This window comes from Cucurbita moschata, unplaced genomic scaffold (assembly GCF_002738365.1).
Source record: "Cucurbita moschata cultivar Rifu unplaced genomic scaffold, Cmos_1.0 Cmo_Scf00009, whole genome shotgun sequence".
NCBI lineage: Eukaryota > Viridiplantae > Streptophyta > Magnoliopsida > Cucurbitales > Cucurbitaceae > Cucurbita > Cucurbita moschata.
In genome coordinates, this window is record NW_019268525.1 from 1,870,860 (window position 1) to 1,898,531 (window position 27,672).

The following is a 27,672-nucleotide window of genomic DNA, read 5'->3' on the forward strand; positions in this document are numbered from 1 at the left end:
AGAAAAAAAAAAAAAAAAAAAGAAGAAGAAGAAGAAGAAAAAGAGTATAAAAGAACAATAGCAGGAACGCTTCAGAAAAAGATAATGTCTTCCTTTGGTCTAGGTGTATATCATTGGCGGCGACGGTACTCAGAGAGGAGCAGCTTTAATTTATCAGGTGAATAACTCTTCCTATAATTTCAAAATTGTTCCTTAGCAATTCATTTGTTGGATTGAAGTGAAGTTGCCTTTCTTCTTCTAAAGGAAGTTGCAAAACGTGGTCTTCAAGTTGCTGTTGCTGGGATCCCCAAGACGATTGATAATGACATTGCTGTAAGTATTTTTCTGGACTAGTTTTCAGAAACGTCTGAAGAGGAATAAGAAACCTCATCTGTTGTCAATGATTTCAGTATTTAGTGAGAAATTCAACTTTGATGATGTAAACGAGTAATTAGTTTCCCTTTTCATCACATGGGGGAAGTCAAAATCATCTTTACTTTGTAAACCCAACCATGGATATCATTTGTATTTTCAGTTTTGATGAAATCTATTCAAGTTATGCACTGCGGAGTGCGTACCGAGCAAACTTGATTAATCACTTTTTGCTTTACAGTCTTGACAAGTCGAATTATTGTTTTTTGAAGGCTTCCTACTAAGTGATGATAGATACATTTATTTGGCAACAAAACTTCTCATATGGATCATTATGCTCTGTGAGAACTTAGACTCTCAAATTTGTTGTACCTTCGTAATTTACTTGGATAGTGTAATATATTTCTGCTCCTATTTCTCTGAATTTCCAGTCTCTGGTTCTGCCCCCTATCAATTTGTTAAGCTTTTCTTCCCCTGTTTAATACTAGAAGTAAGAATCTTTTGTGATGGTGATTTAGGTGATAGACAAATCTTTTGGATTTGATACTGCGGTTGAAGAAGCACAGAGGGCCATTAACGCTGCTCACGTGGAGGTTGAAAGTGTAGACAACGGAGTTGGAATCGTTAAACTTATGGGGCGCTATAGCGGTATTTGAATCCTAACCTGTACAATAATGATAATATCAGTTATTCCTTATATTCAACACCATTTTTTTTTTCTTCACATTTCTGTGTTTTATACTTTCTTTTGGCAGGTTTTATTGCCACAATTGCAACTTTGGCAAGTAGAGATGTGGTTAGACTTCATACTGTTTATTAACTCAATTTCGGTGAAATTCTGTCTCGCATTCCACTATTGTTTTTCTTGTAGTGCTTCATCTTTGACTTCTATGAAATTCTTTTTTAATCGTAGAAACATTAGACTTCTCAGTGGAGGATTAATTTTACACATTAAAAGAAAGGGTCCAGAATTTAACACCAACATGTGAGCTGCTAATTGTGAAATTTTTAAGATAATGATGATCAACATATTCTTGTTGCTTTACTTTCGGATTTAATAAGATTTTAAATGATGAGAAGTACCTCATCCTAGTAATTGGCACGTGTTTGAGATATTAATCAAATGAAATGAGTCATGGCATGTACTTTTCTAGTTTGATGAATTGTTTCATGTTGTATTTTCATGGTAGTTATATCAAATTCTTAAGTCGTCATCCTGCTTAAATCGTTTAGGAAACCTCATATCTTATTTTTGTTTGAGTCGTAGTGAGTGAAAATGTAAAAAAAAGGTGGATAAAATTGGTGATATGATTAGGACTAAGATAGTTACATTGTTTACAATCCAGAATCACAAATACAGATTCAGGCTATTTTCAATTCGTAGAATCAAATAAGACATAGCAGGATCAGGGATTTGAGACTGGTAAAGAGCTGTTCATCTTTTCTCCTTTAAGAGCAGGAACAAAGCTCTATGGTATTTATGGCTGAGTGATGTCCTCTTATAACTTTTAGGTACTTCTCGCCATGTCAATTTTGAATTAGATTTAAACCCGTTTTTAGTTCAAACGAGAAGTGGTGTAATAAATGAAAAGATTCAGATTATCCCCTGTAATATCTGTATCTAGTTTCTTTGGGTAAGGTAACTGAATCTAGTTTTTAAAAACAGTTCCTCTATGTGATGTAGGCTAGTGATACTTTCCCCTTTGTTTTACTATATTTGTTGGCAGTAGACTCTTTTAGCTTTATTTCTGTGAATCATGGTAACATGTACCATAGAAAGAAAGAAAAAAAGGAGGTGAAAATGACATGGATTGTGCTTCTTTGTTGTTATGTTTGATTTCTTAGCAAATTAATTTCAAAATTTTGTTTAGTAGCTCCATTAATAGCTATGAAATGTGGCAGGATTGTTGCTTGATTCCAGAATCACCATTCTATTTGGAAGGAACAGGAGGGCTCTTTGAATTTATAGAACAGCGGCTTAAAGAGAATGGCCATATGGTTATTGTGTTAGCAGAAGGCGCAGGACAGGATTATATAGCTCAAGACATGCATACAGTAGAGGAGAAAGATGCATCTGGAAATAGATTACTTCAAGATGTTGGTCCGTGGTTATCTCAAAAGATAAAGGTGTGAGATGGATTGATCTTTTCTTTGATTATTTAGTGTTTTTTTCAAGACTTCTTTAAAATGAAACTTTTCTTTTCCTTGGTTAATTAGTCCTACATTGTTGACTCATGATTATGGTTTAAGAAATCTCAAAGACATGCCAGAGAATGATCTCTTATTCATATTTTAATGTTATAATAATCTAAAATATAAACTACTCTAGCACTCCACTGTGAATTTTCAAAAGAGGAAAATATATTTCGAAAATGGTGTGACGCATAATAGAATTGCAAATATTGATATAGTAGCTTTTCTTTTTTGCCTAGCTATTATGTTGCAGTTCTTTTTTATGGGCCAATTTTCTTAGGGATACTTGGTCTCTAGTTTCCTTTTGCTATTATGTTCTTCCTATTGATAAATCACTCTTACAGGATCATTTCACAAAGGTTCAGAAGATGGCAATTAATATGAAATACATAGGTACTCCCAAAACCTTTGTTAATGGTTTTCTTTTTTCCATTTTTTCATAAATAATTTCTCCTTCCATTTGGCTCCGCTTGAGCTCCTTGGAACTTAAGTACAGTACTGTGGGATCTAGGGTCATGTTTCACGGAAATGATAGTTATTTTGGTTTTTACCATAGGAGATTCAGTGAAAATTAGAGCGCATCTCTTATTATGAAATTGGTTCTCTTCGCGGGCCATATGTTAGTCTTAACTGCTAAAGTGAGGTTGCATCTTCCGTTCCACAAAATGATTACCGTAGTCACTAAGATTCTCGATGAAGACTTGTGGATGTTGGCTTGTTTGTTCTATTAGCATTATTGTTTGATACAGAATGGAGGTTTACTTCAAGTTATTGTTTCAAGTTTTACGGATGAGCTATTCTGTTAGACCAAGAACCATAGACGCTTTAGTTTGGTTAGTGTGTTTGTGTCGGACACTTGGACACACTGACATTTGTTGGAAACATATTAGACTCTTGTCAGCCCAATACATGTGTTGGACACTAGTTATGCAAAGTCAATATTAATCCAACATTTGTTAGATACATATTGAACACTTGGCAAGCATAATAGACAGACACGTTACAATAAATTTCGAGAGGAAAATACATCAAACTCATTCTTTTGACTGTATAAATGCATACTCATACAGACTTTGAGTTTCCTTCTAGGATAAAACTGATATATATTTTTTAAAATGTATATTTAATAAATATGTTATTGTCGTGATCGTGTCCTCAATTTAAAAAAAGTGAAATGTCACTATGTCCATGTCATGTCATATCTGTATCCGTGTTACTTGGCGATTAATTAGCTCATTAAGTATTATACTTATTGTGCCAGTTTACTGCTTTATAGCAAGCGTCATAGTCAAATCTTTGTTTCATTGCTATTTGCGCCGTTGTAAATTTATGTAATTTCATTCGTTGTATTAGTTTCTAACCCTACTTCCATTGCAGATCCTACATATATGATTCGAGCTATTCCCAGTAATGCCTCAGATAATGTATATTGCACTCTTCTTGCTCAGAGTGCTGTCCACGGTGCCATGGCTGGATACACTGGCTTTACTGTTGGACCTGTAAATAGCAGACATGCTTATATTCCGATTGCTGTAAGAAATTTCTTTCTTTACACCAAGTTTTCAAGTTCTTGAGTGATATTTCATTTTCAGTTTATCCACTCATAACTTGTCAGTTAAAATTCTCTTAACCTCTCAGTGCTCCTTGGGTTTAGAACTTGTTTCTATTAAGTACCACTTAGTTAAGAATGTAGCTGGAAACATTAGATGTGGGGCATATTTTATATTAGCCGCGACTAAATCCTATATGTATAAATTTTGTTTTTCTTAAATATTTACTTAGCAGAGCATTTTGACTTTAATCATACCAATTAATGAAAGTGCATATTTCTGCTCATAAATTAGAAAATAAGATCCTGTATTTATGTATTGGTTGGTAATGAAATACAAACTAAGCGACTGTTTGAGAGGCTGTCGTTTTCCCATTTACTGGAATACACACCAGAAGCTTAGTGCAATCACTCATCGTACATCTTTTCTCTCTTTTGGTTTACATGTCTAACTCTAACGCATACTGCTGCTGGCATCTTTCCTCGACCAACTATCTATCTATCTTCTTGTTATATTTATGCTTCTGCCATTAAGATACCACCTTATTCCCAGATCCATCAACTATAGATTTTTTCAAGGCATTTCTTACACATTTTGAATATTATTGATTTGTGTTGAGTGTCGTCTGCGTTTTTTCTTCTTATAGACTTCTGATCATGCCAATTCGAATGCAATCATTTATGCTGGGAACACAATGATTTCATTGTAGTTATTATGCTTCCATGGTTTTGTTGCAAGATCGTTACCTCTTATTCTGCTGTATCAATACAATCAGGAAAACAAATATCATGAGACTGAATAATGTGGTTGTGTTGTGTAGCGTGTTACGGAGACACAAAACACGGTGAAGTTAACCGGAAGAATGTGGGCAAGACTTCTTGCGTCTACGAATCAGCCTAGTTTCGTGACATATAATGAGGCTCTGTGCGAAGACGCTGCTAATATCAACAACGCTGAGATTTCTACTCAGCTTTAACGCCCATCAGTTCAATTCAAGTTGGACCAATCTCACTTCCGGATTCTTTCATGTTACCAGTCAGTTTATTGGTCTGGCAATTAGGATTTTTATGAGGTATATCTGCTTTAAATAAGGCCTCCATACTCTTACAGTTATTTCATTAATCATATCTTATGTTGAGTTCTAAAGGAGCAACACTCTAATGTGCGCGGGCATAGGCATAAAAGGGACTCGATGCGATGCCAAAGAAGTGAGATTTTTTTCCCCATTTCTATAGATATGACTTCGTGAAAAAAAATATTCTTCTTTGGCACTCCTCTCTATTGGGTGGAAAATTCTGGTTATCAAAGGCCGGGCTGGTTTCATTTTAGCAGTATTTCCAGAGATTTCAAATTATGTCACAGCGATAGTTATGTTCCTATGCACTTTTATTGCAGTACTCTTTTGATACACAAGCTCAGAGGAGCTTGAAACAATGACAATTTCTTCTTTCATTTCCACTTTCACGCCCGCATCTCAATGAGACAGCAGGTATGTACTAGTTAATCCTTTAAGCTATAGATTTCCTGTGTGTTATTCTCTTCTAGGAAATTATAATTAATGCAAATAAAATGAATTTAAATAAAAAAAAAACCTATCCTTGTGGTTGAATATCTGGTGTCTTGTGTCAATATTCTAAGAAAGATCTTAGAAACCTCGGAAACTTTGTTTTAGTTCAAGTTTCAGCTTAACAACATGACTAAAAAAAACCCTCATACCTCTAGAAGGAAGCCCAACTAATTTTCCACTTCATGGAACTAGATTTCCTTTAATTTAAGAAATGATATTAAAATATGGATAAAAAATATTTGAAGAGGTGAACCAAAATAAATGAGAAAATCAATGAAAATGTAATTGTTCTCATCTAAAAGTACTACGAGAATGGACTTTTGGATAAAGTGGATGCAATGTTTGGGACAACCCAGGAGTATTGACAAAATGTGAAATAATTAAATTTTCCGTACCTGTAGATATTTCTTGAAATACTTGTGGATGCAATGAGAGAATTATTGACAGAGTATTGATTTCATTTCATCCTGGGTTTGGTGCCTATTTCAAAATAGCTCTAGTTTTTTAAACAATTCTAGCCTATTTCATAATATAGTCTACTTAAAATCTAGCCGAGACATGTTTGGATAATTGTTATTTAAAAAATGTTTTCTATTTTCTTTTTTGAATTGGAAGTTTTTTTTTTTCATAGGAATTTCAAATATAAAATTAAATAAGCTGTTAAATTTTCTTTAGACTATTTTTTGAAGTGTCTTTGAATTCAAGGAGCAAGGAGGCGTAGATATTAATTACTGTGTTTTACTTGATCTCCAAATCACCATTTTTGCTTGCCATATTGAATTATTCTTCTTGTAAATAGGCCCTTGGTAGTAAGGTAGGGTAGGCTAATTGCATGCGGAGTACGTCAGTCGATTAGTTTTTTTTTTTTTTCATATATTTTTTTTTCATTATCGATATAAGAAATCAACCATCACAAAATGACTGATTTTCTTCCTTTCTGAAAAAATTGAAATCGAATTGGGCTGATATGGTTTGTTTTAGAATTAGACTAATTTCCAATTAGCTAAACGGTTTTTTTTTTTTTTTCAATTATCATTTAAATTTTAATTAATAATTTCTACCTGCTGTCCTAATTTGATATGATGTAAGATTGATTGAAAAATATTTCTATTCGGGATAAGAATATACTGTGCACTACACTTTTGTTCCTTTATTTTGACAATATTTAAGGTTGTTCAAATATTGTTTATATCTCAAACATTTAGAACATCAAAAATACCTAAATCTAATTAAAAAAGTATCAAACACTTCTAAAACAGAATAAAAATAAAGTGAAATGTATTAAACACAATTAGAATAATGAATAAGCTCTACAATAGTCTACTTGCATCTAAGCGAACAGAACTAGAACAAGTAGTCCCCACAAAATCAAATAAACAATTACTCCTCCAATTGATATTTCAAGGATAGCCTTATTTGCATCCTCTAGCTGTAAACATACCCTGCCGAGTCAAGGATTTGATCAAGTAAATGAGAATGAAATGATTGGATAAAAAGTAACTATAAAAACGTTGTCTCAAAAAAAGAGTAAAATAAAATAAGAACATGTGAAAGTTAAGATTTTCTTTGATAAAAACTCATACTTTTTTTTTTTAATTTTTTAATTTTAATTTTTTATTTTTTATAATGAGCCTGACTACTACAATTTCCTTTATTTCATAACATTTTCTCTTTACTGTTGTCTTTAAAATCCTAGCCAATTTTATTCTTTTAAAAAAAGTAACATTAAAGTAGTTTTAATGTATAAAAAAATTCGATAATTCTGATAGATTAGTGAAAAGTATGTTTTGTTTCTTTTACGAAAGAAAACGCATTTAGTTGGAAAAACTTTAAGAAGATGGTCATCTTTCATAAACTCTTTGGAGCCCATCCACAAGAAGACACATTCTCCCATTTCCCTGTTGAAATGGAACTTCACCTCATTTGATAGGAGCATCACAAATAAATGAGACCAACACAACCAACCCTCATAGAACTCTTCCTCTTCCCAGAGTCAATCTCATATTATTATAACATATCTTTTTCTCCTCAACTTGTCCTCTGGTGTTATCCATATCCATTCATGCACCTTCCTCAGCTTTAGAAGGCTCCACCTCTTCAAGATATGAACAATTCTTTCTCTATTAAAGTTGCTTTCATTCTTTTTTTTTTCACTCTCTCTAGGGTCAGAGCAGCTGCGAGGGGTACAATTCTGGGCCACCAACTTGACCTCCTTTATTATATGTAAGGACAAGCGCAGCCTCTTTTTTGTCTGTTTCTTCATTAAATGATTGCTGGTTGACAGAGAGACATCTTAACTAGTTTTTATTTTTTATTTTATTACTTTTATAACATAAAATATAGTACAGATATTTTGCTTTGAAAGTTATCAGATCTCTGTCGACTAGATTTAGATGTTTCTCATCTCTGCTGTTTCTACTTTTATAAATATCACTTCTAATTCTAACTTAATAATCATAGTTGAACTTTTCAATCAATTAGTCAGAATCTTATTTTAAGTATATTTCAAAGAAAATCAAGTGAAAAGAGGGTCTAAATTGACTGATTTACTAGAGTTTAGTATTTAAATTAATATTATGAATTTTTTGCTGTCATTGAAATATAAATTGATTACTTTTTAATATTTTTCTAATGCAAGTGGATTAGCATCCTTTCTAAAAGGACACTGATAAATGAAATAATTATCTATACTATACTATGTTCGAACTTCAAATTTTTCCAGCTTATTACAATTGTCATTATTAGCTTTCCCATCATAACCCATTGTATTTAAGGGCACTAATTTAATAATGTCTAACTACTCACTTGATAGTCAAGGAGGAGACAAGGTCTAACCAAGTTGGTTCCTTACAACAGGAGAGAATTCTACTATTGCTTGATTTAGACCATTTTGATTGTGTGCTGTTTGAGAATGGTTGTTGAAAATTGGTTCCCCAAATAAATTTTGTTTCCAGATTGTGCTTTTTCTAGTTTGTTTGCAGATTATCTTTTATTAGACAAAGAGAACTAATATTGAAGCGCTTTTGGGGAGTGGACGAAAGGTAAGTAACCGATGTGAATTTTATTTAAATAGAGCTTAAGTATAATATCATGAACATTTAGATATTTCAAATATTATATCTAGAGAGATAATTATGATAATTAAGTAATGTGTCGGCTTAGCTATATGAATAATTATAAGATGAATTATTAAGCTTTATTGTATTGTATCTATAATTTAGACATAAACAAAAGTAGTAGGTGTGGCTAACTAACATAGCCATGTGATCTATAAAACTTTATTAGAGAAGTGGCATGCCTTGATAAAAATATCATTGAAGGAAGGGTTGATATATATATATATATATATTTATTGTGAATTTTTAGGGTTTAGGGTATATTTGGAAAATTTATAATATATTATTAAACAATCAATTTTGTATTTGAGTCTAATTCTTTTATTTTATATTTGATAAATTATTATATTTTTATGTCAAATGACTTTATATATAATATTTATAAGTATATTAGATACAAATTTAAAAGTTTATTATCTTATTAAATACCAACTCTAAATTTTATAAAAATGATAAATATGCCAAAAATCTATTAACTATTTTGATAATTTTAACTTAAAAAAAGCTATATATTACGTAATTATAAAATCAATTAGTATGTGAGATGATTTGCTCTCTTATCAAATGAGCTAAATACTAAATCTAGCATTTAATACTTCTAAAGTCTAGAATTAGAATGAACTTTGTGTAAGTTCTTTTATTTTTCCTTATTTTGGTCATAAATTAGACCATGGAATAAGAGTAAGAACTCTATATCTATATTTACATTAAAATAGCTGGCAAATTAAATATTACACTTAATTAAACTCAATCATAAAGATAGTTGTTTTAACTTGTTTTGATTAATTTCTACTCATCAGCATTCACTTCTCATTCATTGCCATTAATCCCTTCCTCACATTCGTCCATTTCTGCCTCCCCCTCTTCGAGTTCGCCACCGCCGGCGGGTCCGGTTCTCCGGCCTCCAATGGAAAATTCAGAATCGCTTTCCTCCCTCTCAGCCTAAACGCCGCACAATCGTAAGCCTTCGCCGCGTCTACATCACTGTCATAAGTCCCCAACCAAACCCGGCTCCCTTTCCGGTTCGGGTCACGGATCTCCGCTGCAAATTTACCCCATGGCCGCCGCCGCACTCCCCGGAAATGCTTCTTCACCTTCTCGCCGGTGGCCCCTGCCACGGCATCTTCCGCCTTGACATGGCAGACTTGGCCCGACATGTCGGTCTTCGGCAACGACGGGTGGACAACTTCGCTGGACTTCGTCTCGTTGTCGGACCCTTCCGCTGGGACCGGCGGCGGCAGCGGCAGCGGCGGCGTAATTTGAGAATCGAAGAAGAAATCCTCCAATTTGATGGGGTGGAGAAAGGAGGAATCTGTTTCGAAATGGGTTTGATGATCTAAGGAATCTCCCAAAAGAAATTGGGTAATGAATTCTATGTTGAAGAATTCTTCTAAGGATGCCATTTTCAGAGAGAAATTAAGGATTATTAAGGATTTGAAATCAGAAAAGTTTGAGCTTTAAAGAGACATCTGAAGATGAAGAGGAGAAAGCAATATATATATATATATAAACAGTGAAACTTTCCAATTTCAGCTGTATTCTGAAAGCATTAATTCTACTAGTGATAAATGTTGGATTTCTAATCCAATCCACTTGGAACAAAAATTTTGAAAAATAATTTTGGAAAATAAAGCATTTTATCTCCAAATTAAATATGTAACTGATATTTTCTATATGGAGAAAAGAGAGAAAATAAATAAATAAAAGAAAGAAAGAAAGTGATTGATAAGTGATACCCATGATTTATCTCTATCAACACCTCCAACATCATTCATTAATTATCTAGATTATTGATGATTCTATAAAAATTAGGTACCAAAGTTAACCTAATTTAAATGGTTGCTAAAACACTAAATAAAAAAAAGTTGGAGGGGAGAACCAAACATCCCACCTTTTAAAAGAATGTGGAAACCTCTCCCTAGTGCGTTTTAAAGCCTTGGGAGAAGTCCGAAAGGGAAATCCCAAAGAGGACAATATTTGCTAGTGGTGGGCTTGTGTCGTTACAAATGGTATAAGAGCCAGACACCGGGTAATGTGCCAACGAGGAAGCTGTTCTCCGAAGAGGGGTAAACACGAGGTGGTGTGCTAGTAAGGATACTGGCCTCGAAGGGGGTGGATTTGGTGGGGGTCCTACACCGATAGGAGAAAGGAACAAGTGCCATCGAGGGGCACTAAAGGGGGTTGAATTGTGATATCCTATATTGGTTGGGAGGAGAATCAAACCCCCTTTAAAAGAAGTGTGGAAGTCCTCCCTATCAGATATGTTTTAAAGCCTTGAAGGAAAGCCCGAAAGGGAAACTCCAAAGAGAACAATATCGGTAACCTTGGATCATTACATTAAATTACATTTTGGAACCGAAGCCTTGAAGGAAAGCCCGAAAGGGAAAGTCCAAAGAGAACAATATCTGCTAGCGGTGACCTTGGATCATTACATTAAATTACATTTTGGAACCGAACTCACCTTAAGAATTTTCTACTCTCTTAAAAGTCATTATTAAAAGTTATGTATTAGCCATGGATCACGTTAGAAAGATTCGGGAGGGAGAATTTTGTAATTTTGTTGAGTGATTAAGATGGTTGCAAATGATTATTTAAAAGAAGATACATCAATTCAAGCGGAATTGAATTGAGTTTGAATTCAAATCTTTCTATTTTGTTTATATTGTTTGTTGAAAGGAAAAGGGAAAGAAGATGGGAAGGTGGCCGCAGCCACAAATCTAGAAATGTTCTACAAACTTTACCACTTCAGTTCAGGTCCATTGCATTTGGGGCAATACCCAGTCTTAATCATCATTCAACAATTAGACAAACAAACAACAAAGTCCCGATCCAAAAAACGTATGTCGAACGGTGTTTAAATGTCTCTACAATTCGGATTTGTGGATATTTGATATCTAAATTTTACGAAATTTTAGTGATTAATCTGACATACATTCTCTACAAGTAAAAATTTTAAAACCGGCCCAACTCACAACCTAACAATAGAGGGTCAAGTTGGGATCTCTATTGCAATAGCTCAAGCTCATCGGTAACAGCGATGGTCCGTTTTGCCCTGTATCACCATTAGTCTCACGATTTTAAAACGCGTATATTAGGGAGAGACTTCCACACCTCTATAAGAAATGTTTTGTTCCCCCTCCGATCAAAATGGGATCTCATAATCCACTCCCTTTTGGGGTCCAACATCCTTACTCGTACACCTCCCAATGTTTGACTTTGGTACCATACGTAACAAGTCAAAGAGAACAATATCTAAAACCCTTCCCCACAAATTTGCAAGACATAACTAATTTTTTTAATTTTAGATATATATATTTTTTTATCTTTTTGGTCCACTTTAAAATATTTTTGTTTTAATTTATTACTAATTTTGTGTATAAATTTGAGCGTAACTTAGAATTAAGAAATTCCTTAGAACAAATATAATTAAGATGAAAAGATTTGATATATACGATGAATCATATAAATGATCGTCAATTGAATTATCATTTATGAACAGTAAAAACGATACCACTAGAAAAGGAAAAGGATTAGTGGTGAATAGAAACTCCAGTGTCTTATCCTTTTGAGATAATTTGGTGTTGGCCACGAGAGTGATTGTGAAATGCACAAAAACATTGAACATGGAAAGATATCGTAATTATATAATCCAAAAAAAAAAAAAAACGTCATTTGGCCTGTAGTAATACCTTGATCGAACCTGAGTTTAAATTAATAATCGTATCAATTTAAACTCTTTAAATCGTAGATAAGTGATCCGATCAAATTATATATATATATATATATATAAAGCAGCTAAATTATAAAAGTTGAATGAGTGAAAAGGTCAGCATTACCCACCATTTAGGACCATCATAAATAAAGTTGGAGGTTCATACATTTGGTATTTAGTGTACTATGAGAAGCTTCTTATTGGTCGCCATTAACGATCTCTCTAAGAACTTTCTTCCTTTATTCCATTAATATTTGCAATTTCGTTGGAAGGGTTCGATTCCTTTAGTTTCATATCATCATTTATTGATTTAAGACTTTTAATTGGTTTTAATCTCTTATTCAGTTTAATTATTCAAAAACTTTTTCAAGCCATGTTTGACTCTATGCCCGGATAACGATCTAAAAGAAAAAATTCAAAATTAATTTAATATATCTTCATTTTATATTAATATATAAATATAAGAATTGAAAAATAATTGTTTCTAGATTCGACAATATCATAAGCTTGCTATAACACGTGGGTCGAGTTTTAACTAGCCGCGACTTTTCTCCTCTTAGCCGAGCCGTGTTAGACAAAGCATGAGAAGGAACAACCACATCATGTTCCCCTCGGCGCGCCGAGACACTGATCGGCGGCTGATCTCCGGAGACAATGCGGTTAGGGAAGTTAAGAAGAGCCTTAGAGCCGCGCATTCTGAAGGCAGCTCGAAGCCAAAGCCGCATCCTCAGGCGTATCGTAGATGCCGAGCCACACACGTGCACCACTAGTCGCCGGGTCCCGAATCTCCGACGCGTACTTCCCTCATGGGCACCTCCGCTCCCGAACACCCGATAGAGGCGGCGCGTTCGTCGGATAGAGCTCAGTTCTGACGGCGGAGGAAAAGTCCGGCAGGTGGATGGAGTCGAGAGGGGAGAGGCCAAAAACGACGGCGTCTTAATGGCATTTGCTATTTTTTTTTTACTAATATTTCAAGATAATATATTTTTATTAATTTAGCAACAAAAAAAAAACGGAAATTTTAATATTTATTTTTTAAAAAATATTTAAAAATAAGATATACTTTTTAAATAAAAAAAATAGAGAGAAAAAGGGTTTTAAGATAATATCCCAATTTTATTAATAATTAATTATCATCTAATTTGTTAATAGTGTGCATGCTATAACACGTGGGTCGAGTTTTAACTCATTGAATAGCCGACAATAAATATCGTAATAATATATAATAATTTAATAAAATCATTTTTTTTATAAAAAATATCCAAATATTTTATTATATTAAAGGAAATTGTTGATATATTAATAATTATAGATTAAATTCTTTTAAACAAAATATTAAATTAAATTAAATTATTTTTAATAAGTTCTGAAAAGACACGATGAGAGAGAATCTTTTTTTATTTTATTTTTTATAAATAATAATAATAATAATAAAAGTAAAAAAGCTCGTCTCTTAATTTCATCATTTAATTATACTGGTCAACTCTTAATAGTTCTGTCCTTTAACCTAAAATTTAATACGGTAGAGTTGGTTAGGTGGAAGAAGATATGCAATTTAATTCTAAAATAGAGAAAATTTATTAAATGCATAAAATAATTATATATATATATATATAAAATAAAAATTTAATTATCCATTTTTAAAATAATAAACCTATGAACCAAACGACCCGACCCATTACGTACAAAAACCACACTATTAATTAAATTTTCAATATTTTATAAATAACTTAAAGGAAATTTACTAAGATTATTGCAATTAGGTGAATATAAAAAAGTCAACTATTACAAATTTAACATGTTTTGTTGACTTTTTCGTATGCAAATATTAAGTCAACTATAAAGTTTAATTGACTGTAAAATGAAAAAACAATGTGAAATGAGTAAAAGCATATGGTATAATAATCAAATTTCAAGAACAAATCGTGAACCGAAGCAGTTTGATTTCGCGAGGCTTGTCCAAAGAGCCTCTTCTTAAGCGTGTCAGTCTCACAATTTTAAAACACGTCTGTTAGGGAGAGGTTTCCACACATTCATAAAGAATACTTCATTCCCCTCTTCAACGGATATGAGATCTCACAATCCACTCATGGGTCCAACATCCTCATTGACACACCGTCTTATGTCTAGTTCTGATACCATTTGTAATAATCCAAGCCCACCACTAGCAGATATTGTCCATTTTAGCACATTACGTATCGTCATCGGCCTCACGATTTTAAAACACATCTAGAGAAAAGATTCCACGCCCTCTATATATATATATATATATATTATAACATTGTTTCTAAAGAATAATTTATTAAAAAGTGTTTTTAATTTTTCAAAACAAAAATTAAAGAATAATAAATTTGGAAACCCTAAATAATTTCCCATGATATCTTGCACTTATTCTTGTATTAGATTCATTACATTCCTCAATAGGCAGAGTGCAAGAAAAGGCTTCCAAAAAGCTTCTCCTTTTTTCATGGAAAACAAAAAAAAAAAAAAACAACAGAATCATCATGTCTTTGATTACCACTTCCATCTTTGAATCTTCCTTTCTTGTTCGGTTCTGTCACATTGTGCAGACAAAGAACATAAATTCTCTCTTTATAACGCCTCCAAAAAACAACCAAAAATCATCCAACATTCACACATAACCATTATGGTTGACAATATGTCGTACGATGATCCTATCAAACATGAACAACAACCTGGTACGTATCCCAAATACCTACAAATTTCGTACTTTATCCATTTTTTTAAAAAATATCCTTACTGTTAGTTTTGGATGAAACCGTGTATCTACGCTTTATAGAGCATAATGTAACGTATAATGTTTTTGTTAATACAGAAATTACAAGAACAAGAAGGGCTGAGCCACCAGCTAATTATACATTCCAAATTAATTCATACTCAACACTTTCAGAAATAGGGATGAAGAAATGTGAATCTGGAAACTTTGCAGTTGATGGCTTCAACTGGTTTGAAATGCTTAGATTTGAATTTAAACTTGATTAATATCATAAACTATGATTAGGGTTTTAATTAATCTCTCTCTATCTTACATGGGTTGGCTTAGGAAATTGATTTTGTATCCAAATGGAGACGACGAAGTTGAAGATCATATCTCTCTCTACTTGGCTATAACTTCTAAGGATAATCTTCCTCTTGGCTGGGAAGTGAAGGTTATTTTCAGGTTCTTTGTATACGATCGAATCAAAGACAACTATTTAACCGTCCAAGGTATCGATATATCTGTTACAAATCTCCACAATGGTATGATATTGTTCACTTTGAGTATAAGCTCTCGTAGGTTTGCTTTGAACTTTCCTAAAAGGCCTCGTACCAATAGAGATGTATTCTCATTCCCTAAATTAGTCAATGTGGGACTCTCTCCCAAAATTTCCTCCCCTCGAACAAAGTACACTATAGAGCCTCCTATGAGGCCTATGGAGCCCTCAAACAGTCTCCCTTTAATCGAGGCTCGACATTTGAGGATTCTATTGACATAGCTACGTTAAGGATATAGTCATGGGTTTATAAGTAAGGAATACATCTCGTATGAGGCCTTTTGGGAAAGCCCAAAGTAAAACGATGAAAGCTTATGCTCGAAGTGGATAATATCATACTATTGTAGAGAGTCGTGATTCCTATATCTCATTCAATTTTTATTCATTAAACTACTCTAATAGTTATCGAACATGACTTTAGTTAACATGATTGAGACTTAAAAAATGAATATTGATAATGATTTTGCAGATGGGAAAATGAGGAAGTATTCTAAAATGAAAAGTGAACATGGGTTCACCAAATTTCTTGCTCATAATGCTTTCAATCAAGCCTCCAATGGCTTCCTTGTGGATAATGGCTGCACATTTGGAGTTGAAGTTTCTGTACTTAAAGCCTCAAACAAGGGAGAAAGTTTAACCATTTTTAAAGAGCCTCAACTTGGATCCTTTTTTTGGTCCATTTCTTCATTTTCTAACAAAACTAATGAATTCTATCTCTCCGAACCCTTCACCGTCAAAGGAAGAAAATGGTACGTAACGTTCAAAAAAAGAACAAAATCGTTATCAAACGAGACTTACGAAAGACTCATTTTTCGTTTGACTCATTGCTTCAGGCGATTGATGATATACCCGAATGGTCTTTCGTCGGGAAAGATGTCACATATCTCTCTTTACTTGAAGTTGGACAGCTCGGAAACCGTTCCGACCGGGAAGAAAATCTATGCCAAATTCTTTCTAAGTGTTTATGACTTTGGAGCTAAAAGATATGTGGATCAATCAAGTAAGTTATTTTTCTTTGAGTTTTATTATGAAAATAAAGTATTTTGTGTTGGAATCTTATGTGAAGCATTGCATTATTTGCAGATGAGCATTGGTTTGATAACACAACCTATGGTTATGGCTTTCATGAGTTCTTGTCTCGAAACGACCTTCGACCTCATCATTTGCAAAATGATGGTTTCTATCTCAAAGCTAGAATTGCTGCTATGTCGGTTGTCGAAGATTTTTAGAACGAAATGACATCAACAACCCGTGTCGAGATGTTGTATTAACATACGATAATGTATATATAGTACATAATGTGATACATGTACTCGTGTTTAAGAGTTGGCCAATGATGAACTCTCGACCAAAACAAATATTTATCTTGAAAAAGTATGTAAATCTCGTTAATTCAAGTATAACTCAGACAAAGAAATGATGATTTACAAACGAAAAGATCGAGTCAAGTAGATAAAACTTACTCGAACAATCGTCCTATGTAAGAGAAAAAACCCACCGCTAGCAGATATTGTTCTCTTTGGGCTTTCTCTCGAGGTTACGTCTACTGGGAAGAGATTTTTATAAGGAATGTTTCGTTCTCTTCTCCAACTAATGTGGGATCTTACACTCTACTGTTAACGAAGGCTAGAATTAGAATATCTCGAGAATGGTTAAGCTGAAAAGGGTTCAATGAAAAGAAATAGGAAAACGTAGGTGCTTGTTCGGTTCGTATAGGCTTATCGTGGCATGGTAACTCGTTAGCCCTCGAAATAACGCTCGAGCTACGGTCACTTTTTTTACTCGGTAAAGCGGCTTCGTTCCTATCGAGATGGTTGATTATAAGGAATATAAATATCCTTATTGGATTAACATAGCAATATCGTAACAATCCAATCAAACCCCTAATTCCAAAGAAAGGATATGTTTTGAGGTGTCCCCAAACAAGGCACTTGCGTTACATGCAAACCATGCACAAGGACCTTCTCGACACGTGCCAAAGAGGTCTTGAACACGTGCTACTTCGCCACCCTTGAATTCTCTCTATATATTACACCACTTTCTCTCGCAAATGTCTCAAGGATTTGATGTTTTTCGTTTTTGGGTGTTAAATTTGAAGGGTTTTGGTGTTTTAATTCTCTGCTCCGATGGCCGAAATTCAGTCCCACCAACCGGGGCAGCACGGTTCTCAGCCGCGCTACCAGGTGGTCAAGGCCGCCACCGCTGCCACTGCCGGGGGCTCCCTGCTTGTCCTCTCCGGCCTGATCCTCGCTGGGACTGTCATTGCTCTAACCATTGCAACGCCGTTGCTCGTCATTTTCAGCCCGGTTCTTGTCCCGGCTGTGATCACCGTGTCGCTTCTCGTTCTGGGCTTCTTGGCCTCCGGTGGGTTCGGGGTCGCTGGCATTACGGTCTTTTCCTGGATCTACAGGTAACTTAGAATTATCATAGTTATTAATATTGTGAGATTTTACGTCAGTTGAGGAAGAGTAGCCGAGATGTGGAAACCTCTCCTTAGCATATGTGTCCTTAAAAACACTAAGGGTAAACTCGAAACAAAAAGCCCAAAGAGAACATCCGCTAGCGGTGGGCTCCTCTCCCTAGTAGACCGTGGTAAAAAAATCTTGAGGATAAGCCAAAAGCTCAAGGAGGATAATATCGCCTCGCAGTGGGCTTGGGCCATTACAAACGGTATCAGAGCCAGACTGTGCTATGTGCCAGCTTCGGGGTTGAGCCCGAAGGGGGTGGACATGAGGCGATGTGCCAGCAAGGATATTGAGCCTTGACGGGGTGGGGGTGTGGTGGGGATCCAAGAGTGTCAGCAAGGACCCCAAGACCCAGCCCCAACCCAAAGGGGGTGGATGGTGAGATTTCACATCGGTTGGAGAACACTTTTTAAGATGTGGGAGGGAGAGACTCGTTTTAAAAATTCTCGAGGGTAACTCTGTTTTAAAAAAATCTTGAGGGTAAGTCCGAAAGGGAAAGGGCAAAGAGACCGTATCAGCTAGCTAGTTGGCAAGTTGTTGTGGGCTTGGGGTTACAAATATTTTAATTTGTAGATATGGGATAATAAGCATGATTATTGAAATGTTGTATAGTTTTTTAGCCACATTATTGGTGTAGTAACTTTGGGACACACAGGTACGTGACAGGAAAACACCCACCAGGAGCGGACCAAATAGATCTAGCCCGACACAAGCTGGCGACCAAAGCTCGAGAGATGAAGGATCGAGCCGAGCAATTCGGACAGCAACAGACCTCTGGCCCGCAGACATCTTAAGTACAGCGCGCCCTTGTACCTGAAACAAACAAACATGTTCGCCAATTTTAATTTAATGGCTCTGTGTTGTGTTCCCTCTTTGTTGTGTGTGCCCTTTTCGTGTCTCTGTTCTTTGTTCATGTCAGTATAAAGCTTTCAACTTCCTCCTAAACTCCCCCTCTTTTGATGCTTCTTCGTTTCTTTCTTGGACGAACAAAGAGAGAATCCATCCAATTTGAGTATTATTGAGAGCGGAATAGTTTCAATTAGCTAATTAAGAGCCTAAGGATAATAGTTTCAATTAGCTAATTAAGAGCCTAAGGAACACGCTACGGAAAGAAAGGTGGACAATATCCTCCTATGGTAACGAAAGAACTTAATAGGTGGATAATACTAAGGGGACAATATCATAGTATTGTAAAGATTCATGGTTTTACGGTCAATACTAGGTGGATAATACTAGGTGGATAATACTAGGTGGATAATACTAGGTGGATAATATCATATATCATACTAGGTGGATAATACTAGGTGGATAATATCATATATCATACTATGGTAAAGATTCATGATAATATCATATATCATACTATGGTAAAGATTCATGATTTTGACGGTCAAAGATATTTCGATTCGAAGGAGGTCGGATTGAGATATGGTCGGATTGAGATATGGAGGTGTCTTGGGTGGGAGATACCATAAAAGTAGTTCCTGAGTTTGGTAGTTGGAGGTATCAGATCCTTGTCGGAGACCTTTAGAATTCGACTAAAATTTGAGTTCTAAACCAAGCATTGGGAGCTCGAGCTCGAGCTCGGTGTCGGTTTCATTGACCACGCCCGAGGGCGTCGTGAACTGCCAATTGTTGCCTCCGGGGTAGCATTGAGAGCTCGTGCTCGGTGTCGGTCTCATCGACCAAAGGCAATTGTCGGCTCTGGCTCTGGCTCCGGAATCGTATGGATCTTAATAAATGGAAAGTACATTAAAAATTTGGACTAATTTAAAATCTATTTTTATGGAAATAACTTGAGGGAGTCCAAAAATACAATGAGAAGTTTTGTAATTTATAGTAGCTTGAAAAAAAGATCCAAAAAACTTGTATTAAAAATTATATTTTATTTCTAATTTTTTAATAAGAAGATTATTTTTTATTCTCCAAAATATAATACCCAAACTCAAATATTTTATTATAAAATTGACATCTAATTTCTTTTGGTAAAAATAAAATCATTCACATTTAAAATAATAAAAAATAGTAATATGTAAACAAATATTCATATTATTATTTTTTTCTTTTTTTAAGAAAAGCACTAAAATAATTTTTTAAACCGAAACATAGGCGCGGTTAAAATTCCGAACGAAAAATAATACTCAAACCCGAATTATCGAGCTGGAAATTAAAAACTATTTTTAAATAATTAGCGAACCTGAGTAATAGGAGTAATGACGAACAACCCATCAGTCGGGGAGCCTTTGAAGGACCTCGAATCCTTGGAAGCAATGGCGGCATATGTGCGGCCCGCACCGCAGCCACCCACTCTCGACCACCAACGGCGCCGTCGAAACGCCAGCCAGAACTGCTCCGCACATGGGTGGGAGACTGCCCCCAATGTGGCGGCTCGGGTCGCATCAGGTTGAAACATATTTTATCCCTACAGTTCGCCAGTATTTTCATCTAGTTCTTCATCTATATCTCTGTTTAATCTCCATCGATAACAAAAGATGATGATAATTTTTAAAAAAATGTTCAACATGCCAAAGAAGAATTGCTTTTTCATAATACAATTCATCCGTCATGAAATCCACGATGAGAGTATGGTTTATTCAAGCAAAATTACAAGACCGAACGAAACCAACCGAATCCAACCATAACCATTCTTCACGAAGTACCTATAGTTTTAAGTTTTGTGAAACCGAGCAATCGATGTTTATATCAGTTGGTCAACCGGGCCGAATCAAGCCAAGCCAGTAGGATCAGTTTGGTTAATTTTTTCGAGTTCGGTTGGTATCATCTCCCTAACATAAAAGGCAACTCTTCCATATAAACAACAATGGGATTTCTTAGATTTGTTCCATGATAGGTTACAGGTGGTGAATCTCAAGCTTTACCAAGACAGACAAATGCACCCAAACTTGTGTATTTCAATTCCTTTCTTTGGGAGTTCCCAAATCAAAATTCTACAGTACTTCAACATTATATCAAAGAGAAACAATTATAGATAAAGGGGGGGAAGCAGTCAATGTAGAGTACTTATAAGATAAATGCAGTGAACAAATTAGAGAAATCTTTTACCTCCGCCGCCAAAAATCTTGACTTTCAGAATGGAAACGAATAAATTTGATTCCTCTCAGCTTTTAGAATCGGAAGCTTCACTATGTATTCTTTCAAGAATAATGTTACAACTGTTCATGGAGTTTGCATCAAGTAGACCATGGTTCCACAACTTAATCATAAACAATCTCCAGCACCTGCCAGGCCCAAAAAAGTATGTTCAAACATAAACACATACGACCAGACGTATTCGGGTTTGTCTGTATGGAATCTACGTGAAAACAGGATTTGAAGAATTCAAATTATTCCATTTCATACAATAGAGAATATGTTATGGCATTCACATGATTTGTTGTTATAATTTAGTTTGATTTTAACTGAGACTTTCATGCTAGCTAATGTAAAAATACAATCTACTACATTCTCCTGACAGGAAAAAAAAAGGCAGTTCTATAACATCTCCAGATACATTAACTTTTTGTAATTGGTATTCATGATCTTGCAGGATTTTTGTAATAAAAAACGAAAAAGAAGACGAAGAGCATGTGCTTCACAACAACATTAAGAGAAGAGAAACTACCATAGAAGAGCTGGAGTTTTGACAAGGTTTGGTCCATGTAATTGTGAAAACGCCTCACAAGCCCAGGGGATATGGCCATCTGCAAGTACCCTAAGAACAGATAACAACATTGTCTTCAGATAACAATGTTAGAATATTAGCCATCAATCAATGGTATTCATCCACCATCATTCCTATGGATACGAACAAAAACATGCAGAACTATGTTGCGTGTCGGTCTTCTTTCAGAATTTAATGTGGATTTGGACCTTTTTTTTTTTTTTAAATGTAAAAACATGCTAGCAGTACAAGCCAAGAAAAGTGTTTGTTAGTTACCGTTGCTTCCTGACAAATGAATTCCACATATGCATCATTTGCTTCTCGTCCTTGGTTACATCAACAAAATCATCGAGCATCTACATCGATGTAAAATCCATTAGCGTTTGTCACATGCCAATGACTAGGATATGGAATCAAAAACCTTTCTAGCCTCTAGACAGAATGAGGAAGAAAGCAAAGGTAGGAATTTGTGAAAATCATATCAGATTTAACTTCCAATATCAAGCCAGACACAACAAATGATCCTACCAACGGACCTGAAAACAAGAACTCAAGGAACTAAATAAGATCACATTGTCAACCTTGCACGTGTGATGTCCCACATTGGTTGGGGAGGAGAACAAATCACCATTTATAAGGGTGTGGAAACCTTTCCCTAGCAGACGCGTTTTAAAGCCTTGAGGGAAAGCCCGAAAGGGAAAGCCCAAAGAGGACAATATCTGCTAGCGGTGGATCTAGGTCGTTACAACCTGCCCTCACCCACCCTCTGCAATGCCCTCCCTATCGTATGGACAACTATTCTCGAGTTTATTTTAACATGTCCACTGAACCTTGAGTACCCAGATGAAGAAACATAAAAATGCTGCATAAAGGACATCCCATATAAACTCTTAAAGAACCCCAGGCAATGTATGGCACTTGTATCATTCCACCCACAACATGCGTAATTGGACGCTGATGATAACACAAATGAGGTCACTACCATCGATCAAAACAAAACTAGAAGAAGACTAATGGAGATGATCACATCATTTCAAGGCTACAAGCCCCTATTAGCTATCAGGTGTTATCAAAACTTCAAACCTTACCCTCCTATCCTCAAGATCTGCAACATCATCATCCACTTCATCTTCACTATCTCGATCGGATAACACTTGTTCCAATGCCATCGGCTTCAAGTACAACATTAAAGATCAAAAAATAAAAAAATAAAAAAATAAACGAACAAAAGTCAGATGTATCAATAATATAACCATAAAAAGGATATAAAAGAAAGAAAAATTCAGAACGACTATAGCAACACATTTCTTCTATGGATGAGGTGCCAAGTCCTTATAGTAACTGCCTCGGCATGAATGCCATCTGACACATGACATACTTAAGATTGAAAGTTTACCTAACTGTTGCGAGCCCAAATTTACCGAACTAAACCGTCCAGATAGTATGTAGTTCTAGATCAAAATTATAAGATTTTGCAGTTATAACAATCAAGAGAACTGGTTGTCTAATGTCTAAAATCTGAATTATGACATGCAGTAGTTAAAGTAAATAACAAAGAGTACACAATTTTTTCGTGCTTTTAGGGGCCTTGAATATTAAAGGAAGTTATTTGAGAGGGACAATGGACCTCAATGTACGGACAATGATATGATATTATTCATTTTAGATGCTACCTACAGTGATTTTGCTTTTGGCTTCATCTAGAAGGCTTCATAATAATGAAAATATTCTCTCATTTATACACATGAGATTCCTCTTATCTAACTAATGTGGGACTTATGATCTCACTCCCAACAATACTTCCCTTGAAGAAAGCCCACCAAACCCCCTCAAATAATCATCCATCTGTCTAGCTTTTATCCAAGATAAGTCTATAGTTCTGAAAAAGTAAAGAAATGGGGATTCTTTAAATATATAGGATTTTGTGAAACATACAGCCTAATTCCTACTTAATTTTTCTTTTTCCTTCTTTTTAGGCAATATCTATTATCAGAAAAACAAAAAATAACAACTTATAAAAAATACAAAATAACTTCATTGCTTATATAACAAATAACTGCACAAGTCTATTATGCACCATGAAAATTTTACCAATAGAAAATAAGATAACATAGGAACTCACCTGAGCTCTATGGGAATGAAAGAATTGTCTCTTCCTCAAGAGGTTACAGCTAAAAGACAGTGGAAACGGAGATAAAAGTCAGGTTAAAGTTCAAATCTTCTAGCTACAGAAAAACATCCGTACGAAAGAAGCCAATTAAACAAGTAGTTACAATAAACAGAAATTCAATAAATTCTGATCATCCAAAACTTCAAGGGATGACAATACTCTCAGTGGAAATAGAAAATTGATGTCAGAGATGAGTGATTTGACAATAATAACGTAAACGTCAAGCCAAAAGCAATCTAAGATAAGATAAGTAAATTTCAAGCCATCTTAAAAGTCTAAGCTCAGTTTAACCTCACCAAGACCTCCTCGTTGAATCCAAGTCATTCAACGTAAAAGAGAGGTTAATCAAGACTTCAACTTAAGTGCAACATCTGAAGTGACTAGTTGTCTTTAATGCTTTCATCACAATAGAAACCCAACATGATTCAAAATGAATCTTAGAAGGATTTGCATAAAGACAAAATATCTGCAGTGATGGAAAGAGACATGTAAAACATACTGTCTTGGGTCTGCACGTTCGATCGACAATTTTCTTGTCTTGGCAAATTGAAGCATAGTTGGCGCAACATTGTGCCCTGATATTGATTGAAACAGTCAGGATCATTGAATGAATGCAGAGTGTACTTAAAATACCTGCAATATCAATACTATATGTAACATAATCTAGAAACTTTAAAACAATGATGCTAACATTCAGTGGAGACATTCTCACCTAATATTAGAGCTTTTTCACCTTGGCTAGATTGAGCATCTGAAACAAGAAGGTGGTTGCTCAATAATGATATCTGTACAAGAAGGAATATATAAAATCAAGTGCGAGAGACGGCCAAGCAAAAAACTCACTCCAAATCCCTTTTTCAATAATATTGACATCTAAGCAACACAATAATATTTCTTACTTGACAAATAATTGTCAACAGGGTATTATTTGGAAACGGATCTCAAAGAAAGTTTCAAACAATGATGAGTAATCATTTTATGAGGAGACACTTGGGGTGGCAGGATTAAAAGAGCAAAGGGGCCTAACCAACTAATGGGAAGTAAAGAGGATTATGTACTTCATCATAGAAAGTCTCTTCTCTTGTTCATAATGGTGTGATCCCAACAAAAATCTACCATATCAAAGTTCGAAGGGTTCGAGGGAGGAAGTTGGCAAAGTCATATACAAGCCGAATGGTTTATAAAAATCAACCTCAATTGGTACTAATCATGCTCAATCCAAATTTGCAAAAATGACTACAATAGCTCCTAAAAATAACAAGCCCACACTCTATCCAAAAATAGGTAGTACCAAGAATATACACACACACACACATCATGAAGAAGAACAAAGAATGAACAAGCACATACCATCCGCCTTGTCCGAATATTCAGACTCTACAACAAAAGGATGTATGTGCTTTCCACTTTGAACTACGTTCTTAACTTTTTTGCGTCTGAGATGCCTAGAGCTGAAAAAGTATAGTAAAGGATAGAAGTTTCCCATTAACATCAAGGAGTTAAGAAGCATAACTAAGAATGAAATCTGAAATTTCTGAGTGCACGACTTACCGGAAGAAGAATGTCTGCTGCTTCGGATCAATGCCATCTGCGACGATCTGATAGAAAACCAACTTATGTCATTGTCACGACAAGACCCAAATAACTAGAGCTTGTCTAAATACACAAGCACCTTTTTCACTGAGTAGATTATTTTTTATCCTGAAACAGTGCCCATGTATAAAACAGTAGAATACAACAGGTGTATTTACCATTATATCCAGTTAATGTACCATTTTTTTTAAATGAGGAAACAGACTTTTCAATGGTGAGAATCAGTTGATGTACCAGCCACTAAAAGATGGGAGTTTTTACTTGAGACAACAGACACATTCTTGCACCATATGATAGAACTTCCCAAACTATCTCAAAACAAGGATAATAAATATAGACTTCCCAATAAAGTATATGAAGAAGCAGAGAAAATCCTGGAAGAATTAACGTTTATTATATTAAAGAATTGAGATATCATGGTAGTAACAGAAGTACCATAAAAATCCATGTGAAAATGTTCCTACCTCAGACCGCCAAACATCAGCCTTCGTGGAAACATTTACAGCTTGATACTCCTCAGTTACCTACCAAAACTCAGATCAAATCAATGATTACTCAACCACAGATAGATAATTAAGAAAACAATTTGAACCTCAGAAAAAAATACTGACCCAAAATTCAAAGTTGAAGAGATCATGTAATGATAACAAGTGACATCTCAAGCCCTGTACAAGAAATAGAATATGTTTTAAAATCTTTTACAGCTACTAACATAGTTCCTCACATTCAGAGCAAGAAATGAATCGAGGAAAATTACCTTAAAGCTGGCACATTTAATCAAGCAAAATGGACAGGAGAAGTCTTCAGTTACTGCAAGTAAGAACTCAACATGAATACATCAGTAAGTCAAAGCGTGCAGCATAAACAGAGGATAAAAAGAAATCAAGCGGTGACAGGAAGGAAAGAAATTATTTCCTAACAAGGAAGGGAAGGAAGAGTATTTATTTTCATGGGAAATAGCATAAAATTTTAAAGGTGAACATGAAAAGGACATAATGACATATTTGAATGGGCTAAAATTTCTTCAAAGAAGAAACGTAAGTCTTGTATTAATGGAAGGAAATCACAAAAAGAAGTTGAACAATATCAAGTCGACACGATGAGTGATAAAAGAAAGTTCTTAGAGAATATAAACCCCATCTCACCCCGCCCAGAAAAGAACACAACACTCAATGCAACTGAAAAATTAAACAAAGATTTCCATCTTGATTAGGCCAACCCACTAAAAACCTGATAATTGAAAGAAAAAAAAAGAGACGATTGGAAGCAGGAGAAAAACAACACCTTCAGTTTTTTGCAATCTATTGTTGTAGTACCTATAATTGAAAATAACATTTCCTGCCCTCAACCTGCGACATATAGAACAAGAGAATAATGTAACGCATACATTCTTCCTTAAACATATAACCATTTTAAATTATGCTTTGATCAGGAGCAAATAAATGATTTTTTTTACAAATAAATGTAATCATACGTTCTTCCATAAACATATAGCCATTTTGAATTTTGCTTTGATCAGAAGCAAATAAATTGTTTTTTATATATAGAAATACAGTAACTACAAATTTTGTCAAGCGACTTGACTATTATGATAGCATCTATGATTTAATTGATTTCCGGAGACAGATTATTATAGAGGTCAGTAGATTCAACTCTCAACTAAATCCATAGGTAAATTCCTTAGATGTTGCAGAGGATCCTACAGTATGCAGAAAAGTAGCAACAAAGGAACAAATGAACTTGGAAGAAACTTTTCAGCATTCCCAATAAAACTTTTAGTTCGTTTATGGGTAATGTTTTACTCCCAGTTAAACTTTTAGTTTGTTTAGGAGTTTGTATTAGGCATCTTTGGTATTTTGAAATCCTAATTTGATTAGCCTCCCTGAACCTGATTGGAATTCTAAATCTGAGTTTAAGTCCAATGGGGTTACCAGATGACTTTGATTTATTTGTCTTATATACAACTGCTGTAAATACTTTTCATCAATTCTTTTTTTTTTTTTTTTTTTTTTTTTTTTT

At 34.8% G+C, this 27,672-nt stretch overlaps 6 protein-coding genes across 16 annotated transcripts in view; 3 read left to right on the top strand and 3 right to left on the bottom strand.

Moving 5' to 3' along the window:
* LOC111447909 (ATP-dependent 6-phosphofructokinase 4, chloroplastic-like) overlaps positions 1 to 8,661 on the top strand; it is a 12,594-nt gene extending 3,933 nt beyond the window's left edge. The window contains exons 7-17 of one of the 7 annotated variants that reach the window (XR_002711337.1): positions 104 to 157; positions 244 to 312; positions 870 to 999; positions 1,107 to 1,147; positions 2,254 to 2,478; positions 2,889 to 2,937; positions 3,922 to 4,076; positions 4,915 to 5,302; positions 5,490 to 5,583; positions 7,825 to 7,884; positions 8,643 to 8,661. Coding sequence is in view for 1 of the 7 variants with exons in the window: in XM_023087290.1 (XP_022943058.1) it covers positions 104 to 157; positions 244 to 312; positions 870 to 999; positions 1,107 to 1,147; positions 2,254 to 2,478; positions 2,889 to 2,937; positions 3,922 to 4,076; positions 4,915 to 5,070 (879 nt within the window). In the remaining 6 variants the exon portion in view is untranslated. The other 6 variants (XR_002711336.1, XR_002711338.1, XR_002711339.1 and 3 more) reach the window with 6 other exon arrangements.
* Positions 8,662 to 9,396: 735 nt separating this feature from the next.
* LOC111447621 (ethylene-responsive transcription factor ERF106-like) lies at positions 9,397 to 10,329 on the bottom strand. The gene has a single exon (XM_023086881.1). The coding sequence runs from the start codon at positions 10,178 to 10,180 to the stop codon at positions 9,581 to 9,583; it is 600 nt and encodes a 199-aa protein (XP_022942649.1). The 5' UTR covers positions 10,181 to 10,329; the 3' UTR covers positions 9,397 to 9,580.
* A 4,755-nt stretch (positions 10,330 to 15,084) lies between these two features.
* On the top strand, positions 15,085 to 17,201 carry LOC111447016 (speckle-type POZ protein-like A). Its single transcript, XM_023085972.1, has 6 exons — positions 15,085 to 15,188; positions 15,326 to 15,455; positions 15,554 to 15,717; positions 16,234 to 16,513; positions 16,598 to 16,764; positions 16,848 to 17,201. The coding sequence occupies exons 1-6, from the start codon at positions 15,137 to 15,139 to the stop codon at positions 16,991 to 16,993; spliced, it is 939 nt and encodes a 312-aa protein (XP_022941740.1). The 5' UTR covers positions 15,085 to 15,136; the 3' UTR covers positions 16,994 to 17,201.
* Positions 17,202 to 17,890: 689 nt separating this feature from the next.
* On the top strand, positions 17,891 to 19,189 carry LOC111447628 (oleosin 1-like). Its single transcript, XM_023086891.1, has 2 exons — positions 17,891 to 18,174; positions 18,885 to 19,189. Exons 1-2 carry the CDS (start codon positions 17,891 to 17,893, stop codon positions 19,021 to 19,023), a joined length of 423 nt encoding a protein of 140 aa, XP_022942659.1. The 3' UTR covers positions 19,024 to 19,189.
* Positions 19,190 to 19,665: 476 nt separating this feature from the next.
* LOC111447467 lies at positions 19,666 to 20,769 on the bottom strand. Its single transcript, XM_023086649.1, has 2 exons — positions 20,427 to 20,769; positions 19,666 to 19,961 (listed from the first exon to the last, which is right to left on the bottom strand). The coding sequence occupies exons 1-2, from the start codon at positions 20,672 to 20,674 to the stop codon at positions 19,826 to 19,828; spliced, it is 384 nt and encodes a 127-aa protein (XP_022942417.1). The 5' UTR covers positions 20,675 to 20,769; the 3' UTR covers positions 19,666 to 19,825.
* A 366-nt stretch (positions 20,770 to 21,135) lies between these two features.
* The window catches only part of LOC111447466 (polycomb group protein EMBRYONIC FLOWER 2-like), an 11,915-nt gene continuing 5,378 nt past the window's right edge, over positions 21,136 to 27,672 (bottom strand). For 4 of the 5 annotated variants that reach the window (XM_023086647.1, XM_023086643.1, XM_023086645.1 and 1 more), the window contains 13 exons: positions 26,938 to 27,002; positions 26,411 to 26,463; positions 26,265 to 26,318; positions 26,118 to 26,177; positions 25,612 to 25,658; positions 25,411 to 25,511; positions 24,773 to 24,811; positions 24,560 to 24,635; positions 24,013 to 24,061; positions 22,979 to 23,062; positions 22,167 to 22,246; positions 21,852 to 21,941; positions 21,136 to 21,468 (listed from right to left, as the gene is read on the bottom strand). In XM_023086647.1, the coding sequence (XP_022942415.1) occupies positions 21,348 to 21,468; positions 21,852 to 21,941; positions 22,167 to 22,246; positions 22,979 to 23,062; positions 24,013 to 24,061; positions 24,560 to 24,635; positions 24,773 to 24,811; positions 25,411 to 25,511; positions 25,612 to 25,658; positions 26,118 to 26,177; positions 26,265 to 26,318; positions 26,411 to 26,463; positions 26,938 to 27,002 (919 nt within the window). In that variant the 3' untranslated portion in view covers positions 21,136 to 21,347. The remainder of the gene's footprint in view (positions 21,469 to 21,851; positions 21,942 to 22,166; positions 22,247 to 22,978; positions 23,063 to 24,012; positions 24,062 to 24,559; positions 24,636 to 24,772; positions 24,812 to 25,410; positions 25,512 to 25,611; positions 25,659 to 26,117; positions 26,178 to 26,264; positions 26,319 to 26,410; positions 26,464 to 26,937; positions 27,003 to 27,672) is intronic. The other variant, XM_023086648.1, reaches the window with a different exon arrangement.